The sequence below is a fragment of the Lactuca sativa genome, chromosome 3 (assembly GCF_002870075.4).
Source record: "Lactuca sativa cultivar Salinas chromosome 3, Lsat_Salinas_v11, whole genome shotgun sequence".
In the NCBI taxonomy this organism is placed as follows: domain Eukaryota; kingdom Viridiplantae; phylum Streptophyta; class Magnoliopsida; order Asterales; family Asteraceae; genus Lactuca; species Lactuca sativa.
Genome location: NC_056625.2, coordinates 98,309,963 through 98,323,711, shown reverse-complemented (window position 1 = coordinate 98,323,711; position 13,749 = coordinate 98,309,963). Strand labels below are relative to the sequence as shown.

The following is a 13,749-nucleotide window of genomic DNA, read 5'->3' as shown; positions in this document are numbered from 1 at the left end:
AATACCAGTATTATTGACAACTACCTAATCTATGGGAAAAATCTATACACTTGTGTTTTCCTACTAATCTTCTTTGTTGTGACCTTAAACACTCATTCAACTGTTGGGCTATGGTTAGTTAGTCCATGTGTCACTCTCACCCCACTTACAGTTGATTCTTACCATTGTGTTTATCTTTATAAATATATAGCTGAAAGATGCCTCCTCGCAAATCTCCCAGGCATAATCCTCCACCTCCACCGCCTCCTCCTCCTTAGGTCATCAATACTACAGCCCTGAATGTTGCAGTAGCTGCGGCAGTGGCAACTGCCATGGCTCAGTATCACTCTACTGATGCCAGCAGAGGCGGAACCCCTGTTGACTCTATTCCTGCTGAAATCCCGATGCGCTTGAGAGAGTGCTCCTACAAGGATTTCACCAACTGCAATCCGAAGTCCTTCCAGGGAGCCGGCGGAGTCATTTCCCTCTCGCAATGGTTCGAGAAGACTGAATCAGTCTTCGAAATTTGTTTGTGCCCTGCTGCGAGCAAAGTCAAATATGTTGCATGCACCTTTGAAGAAAAAGCCCTGACGTGGTGGAATGGCCATGTTAAAGCACTGACTCTCGTAGTGGCGAATGACATGGGTTAGGAAACCATGAAGGACCTGATGATTGAGGAATACTGCCCGAGGGGCGAAATCCAGAAATTGGAACAGGAGCTGTGGAGCCTAACCATGAAGGGCTCCAACGTAGTCGCATATATCACCAGATTCAGCGAACTGGTGGCCCTATGCCCCAAAATGGTTCCCACTGAGGGGAAAAAGATTGAGAGGTACATATGGGGGCTAGTGCCTCCGTATCAGGGAAATGTCCTGTCATCAAACCTTGCTACCTTCGACAGTGCCAAGCGACTGGCACAACGACTCATTGACCATGGAGTCAAAGCCCCATCAGCAACAACAACCCTAGCCATCTCGGAACCCTCCAAACCCGCTGACACTAAGCGAAAGTTATGGTATGAGAAGAAGAAACAGCAAGCTGCCAAAAAGTAGCAAATTGTGGCAGTGCATGCCGCAATAACCCCTGCTGCTGCTACTGCTTTGGTGGGGCAGTATGTTGGAAGTTTGCCTAAGTGCAACAAATGCAACTTCCACCACAACGGCCCTTGCCGTGAAATGCAGTGCTCTAACTACAACAAGAAAGGACACACAGTCCGTTTCTGTAAATCTCCGGCGAGGCCGATCACCCAAGTCCTCGGCACTGGCGCGAGCCAGACCTGCTATGGATGTGGCGAGGCGGGCCACTATAAGAGGGACTGCCCCAAAGCAAAGAATGTTGGTAGAGAGGGGAGAGTACTAGCAATAGGCCATGGGGAAGCAGTTGCTGACCCGACGGTGGTGACTGGTACGTTCCTCCGCGATAACTTCTATGCATGCATTCTGTTCGATTGTGGAGCGGAGCGAAGCTTCGTGAACCATAAATTTGCTCGCATGCTTAAACAACAACCACACACACTTAAAGAACAATTCACAGTAGAAATGGCTAATGGAAAAACAGAAAGCACAAATAGCATATACTTAGGATGTACCCTAACTCTAGATAACCATTCATTTCCAATCGACCTTATGTCGGTCTCGATTAAAAGCTTCGACGTTATCACCAGCATGGATTGGTTGAGTCTTCATCACGCCGACATCATGTGCTACGAGAAAGCAGTCCGTCTAAACCTCCTGACTAACGAAACTCTTATCGTCTACGGCGACAAACCCGATGCGAGTCTTCGTGTTATATCAAGTATTCAAGCACAGAAGTATCTACGTAAAGAATACCATGCATTCCTTGCTCACATTGTCGATATGAGCCTCGAAACGAAAGAACTAAAGGACATTCCAGTAGTGAGCGACTTCCCCGACATCTTTCCAGAAGAGCTACCAGGATTACCTCCATAACGACAGGTCGAGTTCAGAATCGACTTAGTCCCAGGAGCTACCCCAGTAGCCAAGTCGCCCTACCGATTAGCACCAACAGAGATGCAGGAACTATCTGGTCAACTTAACGAACTGCTCAGGAAGGGCTTTATAAGACCAAGTTTCTCGCCTTGGGGAGCACCTGTCTTGTTCGTTAAGAAGAAAGACGGATCATTCCGTATGTGTATCGACTACAGAGAACTCAACAAACTGACGGTCAAGAATCGTTACCCTCTGCCTCGCATAGACGATCTATTTGACCAACTGCAAGGGGCGAACTACTTTTCCAAAATTGATCTAAGATCCGGATATCACCAGTTACGAGTGCTAGAGGAGGATGTTCCGAAGACAGCCTTCCGAACTCGTTACGGACACTACGAGTTCGTGGTGATGCCATTCGGATTGACCAATGCGCCCACAGTTTTCATGGATCTGAGGAATAGAGTATGCCGACCTTACTTGGATCAGTTCGTCATTGTCTTCATCGATGACATCCTGATCTACTCCTAAAGTAAGGAAGAGCATGGCGATCACCTGCGACAAGTTCTAGGAACTTTACGAACGGAGAAGCTCTATGCGAAGTTCTCTAAATGTGAATTTTGGATCCGAAGAGTCAAATTCTTAGGACACGTGGTACACGAAGAAGGAATCCACATGGACCCATCCAAATTTAAGGCCATTGAGAACTGGTCAGCACCGAAGATGCCTACAGAAATTCGTCAATTTCTAGGTCTCGTTGGCTATTACCGTAGGTTCATACAGAACTTCTCCCGAATTACGAAACCTCTTACAACACTAACCCAGAAAGGCGTGGCCTTTGACTGGGAAGAGAAACAGGAGAGAGCGTTCCAAACGCTCAAGCGAGCCTTGTGCACCGCATCAATACTATCCCTCCCCGAAGGGATAGAAGACTTCATTGTCTATTGCGACGCGTCAAATCAAGGGCTTGGTTGTGTTCTGATGCAAAGGGGTAAGGTCATCGCCTATGCCTCGAGACAGCTGAAGACACACGAAGTTAACTACACGACCCACGATCTTGAGCTAGGAGCAGTTGTGTTTGCTCTGAAGGTCTAGAGACATTACTTGTATGGAACGGAAAGCACTATCTTTACCGACCACAAGAGTTTGCAACACATATTCGATCAGAAGGATCTCAACATGCGACAACGACGGTGGGTCGAACTACTCAATGACTACGAATGTGATATTCGTTATCATCCAGGTAAAGCCAACGTAGTAGCAGACGCCCTCAGTCGGAAGGAATATTCTGGTCGAAGAGTCAAGTCATTGACAATGACTATCCATTCACACTTGTCTAAGCAAATTCTGGAGGCCCAGCTTGAAGCCATGAAACCTGAAAACGTGACGAGTGAATCCCTTAGAGGAATGGATAAAAATTTAGAAGCCAAGGGTGGCGGAGCCTTATATTTCATGAACCGGATCTGGACACCGAAGCATGGTGGTTTCCGATACATGTTCATGACCGAGGCACACAACACTCGGTATTCCGTCCACCCAGGTTCAGATAAGATGTATTTGGATCTTAAAAAGTTCTACTGGTGGCCTAATATGAAAGCAGAGATTGCTACCTTCGTAAGTAAATGCCTTACTTGCGCAAAGGTTAAGGTCAAGTACCAGAAGCCCTCCGGTTTACTACAACAACCAGATATTCCAGAATGGAAGTGGGAGCGGATCACTTTGGATTTCATAACCAAGTTGCCCAAGACAACGGGTGGACTTGATACCATATGGGTCATCGTCGGTAGATTGACCAAGTCTGCACACTTCCTGCCTATCAAAGAAACTGACAAGATGGAGAAGCTAACGAGAACATACATTAGGGAAATCGTACGACTGCATGATGTTCCTATATCCATTATCTCCAATAGAGATAGTAGGTTCACCTCAAGATTCTGGCAATCGCCACAACATTCCCTGGGAACAAGGCTGGACATGAGCACAGCCTACCATCCACAGACCAACGGACAAAGTGAGAGGACCATCCAAACACTGGAAGATATGTTGAGAGCCTATGTGATTGAATTTGGAAAGGCATGGGATACTCATTTACCCCTTGTCGAATTTTCCTACAATAACAGTTATCACACGAGCATCAAGGCTGCTCCATTTGAAGCCCTCTATGGCCGAAAGTGTAGATCCCTTCTGTGCTGGGCTGAAGTGGGTGATACCCAATTAGCTAGGGGGCAAGTTTCTGACAGTACAGTCACAGGCCCGGAAATCATTTGGAAACGAAAGAGAAGATCGTTCAGATCCGTGAACGATTGAAAGCCTCTAGAGACCGACAGAAGAGCTATGTTGATAAGCGAAGGAAACCTTTGGAATTCCAGGTGGGAGACCGAGTCCTTCTTAAAGTCTCACCCTGGAAGGGCTTAATACACTTCGGTAAGCATGGGAAGCTTAATCCGAGATATATAGGGCCCTTCGAGATTCTCGCAAGAATTGGCCCTGTAGCATACAAACTCAATCTACCCGACGAACTTCGTAACGTACATTCTACATTCCATTCGGTCAAACCCTAAAAGTCAACCAGTTCTTATCATAAGTTAATGTCATTATTTCTTATTTTTAAGAAATTTAAAGTTCGTTTGATTATTTTAATAGTATTTTTAAGCGAACGGGTGAAAGAAAGTGCCCTCTCGGGTTTTGATTTTAAAAAAAAAACCGCAAACACCTCGTGTCTTAGAAGTTCCCGGCCAAACTATTATGTTTGGGTTGAAAAATCATCCCACAAACGTAAACTCGTGCCTTAAGCATGAGTTTACTCCACAAGACTAGCCATTTGTGTTTACTCCCCAAATACCAAAAGAGTAAACTCCAAAATATCCTTTCAAGTATCATCCTAAAACTTATTAAAGATCTTCAAACTTGTAAGTGTTCTAACCATTTCAAGTTGGTATAACACTTAATCTAGTGTCTGTGCATCTATTCATCCATTCATTTATGTATTTTGTCTAGATTTCCAAAAACACCAAGAGCACTAAGAACACACACTAAGTGTTCTTGGACTTTTAGCTCAAATCAAGCTTCCTAATAGTAAGTACTTCCATCCTTGAGTCTTATTAAGCTAGTATTACATATAAACATCAAGAAAATATGCCAAGAACACAAGGTTTAGGGTGTTCACGGTCCAAGAATGTTCTTGGGCCGTAAACACCAAGAAAGGCACCAAAGTGTGCCTAAGTCCCTTATTTAGCCCTAGTTTGATGTTTAAGCCTTACCTTGACATGTTTAAACCTTCCCTTTATGTGTTTAAGCCTTGAAAAACACCAAAGACCGCCATTTTTAGGTGTTTACGGTTTGGGGATCTCCCAAAACCATAAACACCCTAATGTATGTTTAAATGGGTCATATTCCTATTTTTTAAAAACTAACCTAGACAATTACCTTGTTGTGTTAAGGAATTGAAAACATGGAAATACCCTTTTCCATAAGGGTTTATGGTAGTAAATCCAAAGGGAAATGACCATGAGGCCGTAAACTCCTCCAAGGAGTGTTTTTGTTGCCCTAGTCCCTTCCAAAGGCCAAACCACCAAGTAGAAGTGCTTCAAAAGACTTGTAAAACCTCAAAACAACACATGGTTACAAGGAGTAGAGTTTATGACCATAAACCCTTGAGTTTACTGCCGTAAACTCCTTGGGTAAAGGTCATTAAAACCGTAAACTCCAAAGGAGTTTACCCTTGAACCCCAAACACCCTAGCTTTGCCCTACCAACACTTGGATGCAATCCTTATGATCTTTAACACTTGAAACAAAGTGTTTTCATGTTCTAGAGTGTCCTAACTTAAATTATTAGTTATAATTTGGCTAATTAGTTATATATATGTTCATTATATGATAACTAAGCTCGTGGGAGTGTGCAAGTCTCCATTTGTCACCTAGCACCGTATCTGACATTTCAATCCAATCCACTCACCACAAGTGAGTTCATACCCCTTTAACCAACCTTTGAAATGCTTTTAAATGTTTTAAATGCTTTAATGGGGGGTAATACAAGTTGAATACTTATAGTTATTACATCAATCACATGTGATTAATAACTACAAAACCAATGATTTTATTACTATTCAAACTGTTTATCAAACTGTTTTACTTCAAACTCCTTTACAAACTCTTTTACTTATCAATTACTTTTACTTAAAATATTTTATACTTATTATAAATTGCATGCCCATATATGAATATAAACAATGTTTAAAAGACTTAGGAAGGCCACCTGCCCTATTTCCTTTCCGCGCTTGAGATGTGGTCTGGTGGGGTATCGGGTATCCGTCCGAAGGTCGTTTCAATATTAATTATATATCATGTGTACATATATAGTCATAAAAGTTCTTCCATATTCATACGTACCAGTTACATCATTAGTAAGTTACCATCAGGGTAGCACATGATAATACTTATACTATTGCTAGAACAATGAGTCAGTTCATTCATGAGTCAGTACTTATTACTATGAGAACATATACATTACATTACTATGAGAACATATACAACTATACTAGAAGAAGAACATATACAACTATACTCGAAAGAGAACATATACAACTATACTAGAAAGAGGACATATACAACTATACTAGAAGAAGAACATATACAACTATACTAGAAAGAGAACATTTACAACTATACTAGAAAGAGAACATATACAACGATACCAGAACGAGTAACAATACATTACATATACATGAATACGTTAACATAATTGTGATCCACTGTATTGGAGCATGCCTTCAATGTCATGGCCCGAGTTGTAGCCAGAGTCTCTTGGAGGGAGAGCGTGAGTTTGCGTATAGATCTATACTGGATTGACTATCCTACACCTTGCTGCTAGCTACAGCCAGACCTGCAGGTCTGTGGGTGCCAAACGTCATACCTTATTACGACCTACATCGTCGTGTTACCTAGTCGATAGTATGGTACAATTTATCACATAATACCTTAATATAAATCCGGTTTAAGGTTGTTAGTACAACAGTAGTTCCTATAATACAACACTACAGTACTACATTAATTTACCCTTTACATATATTTGGTGATCATTTCACTTAAACATTTATGTACAAACTATATTTTGTTAATGATAGTTACACTTGGGAAAATTACACACTTTTACAATAAACGAACATACAAAACAGTTACGCCTTGGTAGAAGGCTACTTTTAATAGAAAATATAGGTTTTTCTGAGGGATTCAAACTTTTACAAACACTTACAAACATTCACATACTTTTATCACCAATGTTTACAAACTCATACTTAAAACCACGTTCAAACGTTTTGATACAAACACCGACAGTAAAATACTTATAAACTCACCAGCTTAATGCTGATAAACTCTTTCAAAATAACTTGTATTCTCAGGTCATCAGTAGACAGGTACCGAGGCCAGCTTTTGAGAAGATGGAGCGCATCCAAGACTCATCATATTATTTTGATTTACTTTTTGGTGTCTATAACTGTACGGAACACGCTTGTATTAAAATTATATATTTAATGCAATGGATGATGTTGTTTGCTTGTTTACTATTATATTGTGTTGTGATAATTTACATGACGTACTCCGCCCTAGAACGTTTCCTCCGTTCTCGGTTTTGGGGTGTGACAGATTGGTATCAGAGCATTGTTTATAGTGAATTGAGTATAACAATCCCCGACCAGCTTTCCCAGGTCCCACACCAATGTTTACAAACTCATACTTAAAACCACGTTCAAACGTTTTGATACAAACACCGACACTAAAATACTTATGAACTCACCAGCTTAATGCTGATAAACTCTTTCAAAATAACTTGTATTCTCAGGTCGTCAGTAGACAGGTACCGAGGCCATGATCACTAAATATATGTAAAGGGTAAATTAACGTAGTACTGTAGTGTTGTATTGTAGGAACTACTGCTGTACTAACTACCTTAAACCGGATTTATATTAAGGTATTATGTGATAAATTGTACCATACTATCGACTAGGTAACACGACAATGTAGGTCGTAATAAGGTATGACGTTTGGCACCCGCAGACCTGTAGGTCCGGTTGTAGCTAGCAGCAAGGTGTAGGATAGTCAATCCAGTATAGATCTATACGCAAACTCACGCTCTCCCTCCAAAAGACTCTGGCTACAACTCGGGCCATGACATTGAAGGCATGCTCCGATATAGTGGATCACCAATGTTTACAAACTCATACTTAAAACCACGTTCAAACGTTTTGATACAAACACTGACACTAAAATACTTATGAACTCACCAGCTTAATGATGATAAACTCTTTCAAAATAACTTGTATTCTCAGGTCGTCAGTAGACAGGTACCGAGGCCAGCTTTTGAGAAGATGGAGCGTATCCAAGACTCATCATATTATTTTGATTTACTTTTTGGTGTCTATAACTGTACGGAACACTCTTGTATTAAAATTATATATTTAATGCAATGGATGATGTTGTTTGCTTGTTTATTGTTATACTGTGTTGTGATACTTTACATGACGTCCTCCGCCCCAGAACGTTTCCGCCATTCTCAGTTTTGGGGTGTGACATAGGTGGAAATCTCTTCCTTCATGTTGGGCCACTAATAAAGCTTCTTAAGATCGAGATACATTTTATCTGATCCAAGATGTATTGAATATCTTTACTTGAGAGTTTCATCTAGAACTAGACTCCTGACTTTACCAAACTTTGGGGTCCAAATTTTGTTCATGAAATATCGCGTTCCGTATTCCTTGAGGTAAAACTTTTTTTCCATACGCACTACAAGAAAAATAGCCTTTTACGACGCGCAAACCACGACACTCATTGATTTATGTTACGCAATGGAGAGTGACGTTAAAAAGGTGTCATCTCTTCAAAAAATTTAAGGATAGAAGACACGCATTATTGCGCGCCCTTAAATTAGTGTCTAAAAAAAAACACGGAGGGCACTTATAATAAATTGCGCGTCGTCTAAGGATGTCGCTTTATAATTTTTAATGGAATGCGCGTTCCATCCTTTAACAGTAGGGGGAAATGAAATTCTGAAAAAATTAAAAATCCCGCCTTCCTTTTTTTTCTCCTTTCCCTCTTGCCCAAATTATGGACGCTCCTTCCTTCCCCCTCCTGCTGCCTACTTCTTCCCTCACTTCTACCTACTGGAACCACCATATCTCCCACTCGATGTTGAAATTGTTAGAAAAAGCCCTAATTATACTCTCAAGTCTAAATACAGAAAAAATAGAAGATGGTGAAGAAGTAGCAGTAGAGGAAGTGGAGGATGAACAGTCGAAAATGGAAGGAATGACATCAATAGCGTTGTTACTAGATGGCAGCCATACGGAGGTCAACATTCTTTTCTTCACAAATTTCTGCCCTTGGGTCATCTTTATTTCCCTAATAGCGTGCCCTAAGAGTTATAACTATTACTATGGTTTTCAGCCATTCGATGCTTCGTCTCTCCCCCATTCTCCTACACTCCTCCATCTTCTCCGAAGGTTCGCCTTCATGATTCTCTCACCCCACATTCAAGCGATTCTCTCCAAAAAATACTAGGTAAAACTTAATTTCATGATCTTGTGAACAAGAAAGTCAAGTCGTCGCCGTCTTCTTCTTCTTCTATACCATAGATATCGTTCATAGTCTCTCTCCTAAAACTGATGCCACATGGCTTTAGTTTCATATGGAACCAAACATACTGATGCTATTTGACTGCTCATGTATCATTGACTCATTGCTCTGTTGATCTTCATTTTCTATTTAGATCAGTGGAAAAGCTTCTATACATGCCTATGCATAAAACAACTATGTCAATTTGAGTATATTGCATCAGCCATGTAAACAGTTCTATTCTTTATTTTATTTTTGCATCATGTCGATTTGAGTCTATTCTTATCTTGATAGGTAAGAACTGTGAAGGTTATCAATGTTTCCTTAAGTGCTTCCGAGCAAGACATCAAGGAATTCTTTTCGTTTTCTGGTGATATTGAATATATTGAGATGAAAAGGTTATTTCCCATTTTCTTAGGGTTTTTAAACATAGGTTTTTCTTTTTCTATAAATTATTCTAAAGAAAATCCATGTCATAAACACCATTTCAGTGAGAATGAGCGAGCTCAAAATGCATTCGTCACTTTCAAGGAGCCTCAAGGTGCAGAGACTGTAGTTCTACTCTCGGTATATACAAATCTTGATTATCTTGTACACAATTCTTCACAATTTATAAGAGTACACTCTTCCACCTTCTGGTTTTGATGATTTCAGGGAGCAACTATAGTTGACCAATCTGTTACCATTGTTCTTGCACCAGAGTACACTCTCCCTCCTTTTACAACTACACTTTCAGATCAACAAAACACCGTATGTTCTTTTTGTTATTTTATCATCAAGAATTCGTGTAAATGCTTTGTTATATTATCTGATATTGATATAATGTGGTTCATAATTTAGGCAACAGGGGGGCAAGGTGTGGGAGGTGCTGAATCTGCTGTTCAAAAAGCAGAAGATGTCGTGAGCAGTATGTTGGCAAAAGGTTTCATACTGGGAAAAGATGCAGTAAACAAAGCCAAATTGTTTGATGAGAAAGTCCAGTTTACATCAACAGCTGCAGCAAAAGCAGCTACAATAGACCAGAAGATTGGTCTAACTGAGAAAATCAACCTGGGGACAACATTAGTGAATGAGAAAGTGAAAGAGATGGATCAGAAGTTTCAGGTGTCTGAAAAGACAAAAACGGCCTTTGCGACTGCAGAGCAGACTGTAAGTGTTGCGGGATCTGCCCTTATGAAGAACCGGTATGTGCTGACTGGGACCGCCTGGGTCGCCGGAGCTTTCAGCAGGGTGACGAAAGCCGCCGGAGAAGTGGGACAGAAGACCATGGAGAAGGTGGCGGTGGAAGAACAGGCGGCTGGAACGGGAACCACCAGGACTACTCATCAAGAACCACCGCCTACTTCTACACACCCTGCTACTAGTTGAACAAGAGCACCACATGATCAGGTCTTGTTGCTTCAGTCAAGTGTTAGGCTGTAGATTATGCAGGATTTATGGATTTTATTATTATGAATTTTCTGTTTTTTTTCATGGTTTTATTGGTTTAGGAGTTGATATATGACCTTTCATTTGTGATGTGAAGGCAAAGATTCAGAAGAAAGAGGGGATTCCATGGCATCAACAGATTTTGATCATTGATGGAAAGATCCTCGAGGATGGTAAGACTTTAGCAGATCATCACATCCGAATTGGATTTAGATTGGAGTTGGTTGTGAGTTTGGGAGGACCATAAAGTTGTTGTGTACAATCACCCTATCATGTCCCAAGCCGATGTCTCCTACAGGTATCTACATCGATCATGATTCGAATCTTATTCGATCACTTCTCATTTCAATTGTTCTACACAAATACCTGTGTCGATTGACTTGATTTTCATTTGATCACACATAATTGACTGATCTTTGTGTGTCCGTATTAGTTTACACCAGAGTTTCTTAGGTTTTGTTCATTCATTTCTGTATCTGATTTGGCCAAGTTTATTTTAGGTAAAATCGTGTTATTAAAAAGTGTATCCTTGTCATTTTGTTATTCTCTTCCGGCTTTTACTAATCTGGAACACACAACTAGGATGATTCAAAATCAATCAGTAACTTCCAATTACTTTCATTTATATTACACACTATTAACTTAAGCTCTGTATTTTCCTAAATTCCTATTTATTGACTGAAAATTTAGCTGATTGTCAGTTGTTGAATCATATATGCAAGTTTTTGTTAAGACTTTGACAGGGAAGACAATAAAGTTGGAGGTGGAGAGCTCAAAGAACATTGATACTGTGAAGTCAAAGATTCAGGACATAGAGGGGATTCCACTGCATCAGCAAATGTCTTCTGCCTATTCTTTCCTCTAAATGGTGTACCACCATACAACATCTCATATAATAAAATACATGAAATAAAAAAAAGAATATAATAAAAAGTTAAAGTATTGAAATGGGTAAAAGAAGGTAATTCAAATAAATGGTGTATATTTTAAAGAAAAATTTTAATTCATGAAAATTAATAAGCTTACCCACTGCCCACCAATCAATAGCACTGGAGTGGCCAGCTCCTGTTATGACTTCCTGAAATATCATCATAATTTCAAAGGGTAAAATAAAGAGACCATAAATAAGTGAAATTACGTAAATGCCCTTTGAGTACTTTTCATACCAGAGGTGGTGGTGAGCCCTCCTTTTGTGTTTCTTACCTCTGCTAAAAGTGAATTGAGGCCTGAAATCCAAGTTGCAGCTCAAAATTGTTGGGTTAAGAAGGGTGGTGCATTCACTGGTGAGGTTAGGTATGTTTCAAAGTGTCATTTATCAAATTACCATCCTTTTTTTTTCTAAAACTTTTCAATTTCCTATGTCTGATTTCTTCTTCTTGATTCTTACTAAATACTGAAGTTGGTTTTCTATATTTACAGTGCTGAGATGCTTGCCAATTTGGGTGTCCCTTGGGTCATCCTACGTCACTCTGAAAGGAGATCCCTATTGAATGAAACTAATGAGGTACCCTTTTCCTTGTGTAGATTTTACTCAGCCTATTCAAATCAATTCACACTTTTCCTTGTGAACATCTTAATCAGTGTTGTATGCAAGTTACTGAAAAAGTTTTTTTTTCTTTTTCTTGTTTCATTCAGTTTGTTGGAGACAAGGTTGCATACGCACTATCTCAAGGTTTGAAGGTTATTGCTTGTGTTGGGGAGACTCTTGAGCAACGAGAAGCTGGAACCACCATGGAAGTTGTTGCTGCACAAACCAAAGCAATTGCTGGTAATTATTTTAAAACTAAACTTGCTTCTACTGTATGTCAAAAATCAAAAATCTTGTTTTATCTTTGATATAATAAGTAACTTGCACACAAAAGTTATGATTTTGGTGTTTAATGCAAGAAATCACAATATGCCTTTTCTATGTGATTCTGATTTTGGTAATTTTTTGTTGCAAGAGGAAAAGAGGAAAAGAAAGCTCAAGCCGAAAGAGATAAGATGCTACAAATGCAAGTGTTGCATTCTTCATTTCAATTGTTAGTATGAAACACAGAGTAGATGGGCCAATGTAAACTTCTTATCCATATAACATCTGTTTGGAGCATTAGTCTTAAAGAATTATGAAAGGCAAGATACAACTTTACTTAGTTGGAATTTGATGTAGAGAGTAGATTAGATGCAAATTTAGATATTGTAAAAAATAGAATTGTATGACATTAAATTTTATGCAATGGATTGTATTTTTTGTATATGATATTTTATTTCTATTATGAGACATTAAATGCAAATTTAATTTAAAAATTAATAAATATATAAATATTTTTTTAGAACATTTAAAATTATGATACGCAAAAATGTGTGTCATCTTCATTTATGACATGGCCTTTCTTGACAGGGGCTTCCTTGATACGCATTGCGTGCCATAAACACGCGCGTCGTAAGGTTACGACACGCAAATGCGTGTCGTCTTCCTTTATGACAGGGCCTTCCTTGATACGCATTGCGTGTCATAACCGCGCGTCGTAAATGCGCGTCGTAAATGCGCGTCATAAATGCGCGTCGTCTCTCTTTATGACAGGGCCTTCCTTGACACGCATTTGCGCGTCATCTGAGCGTTTTACGACGCGCAATGAGCGTCGTAAAAGGCCTTTTTTCTAGTAGTGACGTCACAGGTTTTCTTCTATGATATTCTCTGGTTTGAGTGCATCCAGCTGAGCATCTCGAATTTGGGTGGTGATATTGGAGTGTGTGGTTAGGGTTAAGGCTTTTTCACGAAGTGTCTTTGCTTGGTCTTTCCTGGG

At 40.0% G+C, this 13,749-nt stretch overlaps 2 protein-coding genes across 2 annotated transcripts; both read left to right on the top strand.

The window, feature by feature from the left end:
* The first annotated feature begins 9,700 nt into the window (after positions 1–9,700).
* Positions 9,701–10,991, top strand: LOC111895836 (binding partner of ACD11 1). The gene is made up of 4 exons (XM_023891896.3): positions 9,701–9,933; positions 10,027–10,102; positions 10,190–10,285; positions 10,376–10,991. The coding sequence occupies exons 1-4, from the start codon at positions 9,926–9,928 to the stop codon at positions 10,901–10,903; spliced, it is 708 nt and encodes a 235-aa protein (XP_023747664.2). The 5' UTR covers positions 9,701–9,925; the 3' UTR covers positions 10,904–10,991.
* A 257-nt stretch (positions 10,992–11,248) lies between these two features.
* On the top strand, positions 11,249–12,877 carry LOC128132797 (triosephosphate isomerase, cytosolic-like). Its single transcript, XM_052769765.1, has 4 exons — positions 11,249–11,261; positions 12,133–12,256; positions 12,383–12,467; positions 12,599–12,877. The coding sequence occupies exons 1-4, from the start codon at positions 11,249–11,251 to the stop codon at positions 12,797–12,799; spliced, it is 423 nt and encodes a 140-aa protein (XP_052625725.1). The 3' UTR covers positions 12,800–12,877.
* Positions 12,878–13,749: the final 872 nt, after the last annotated feature.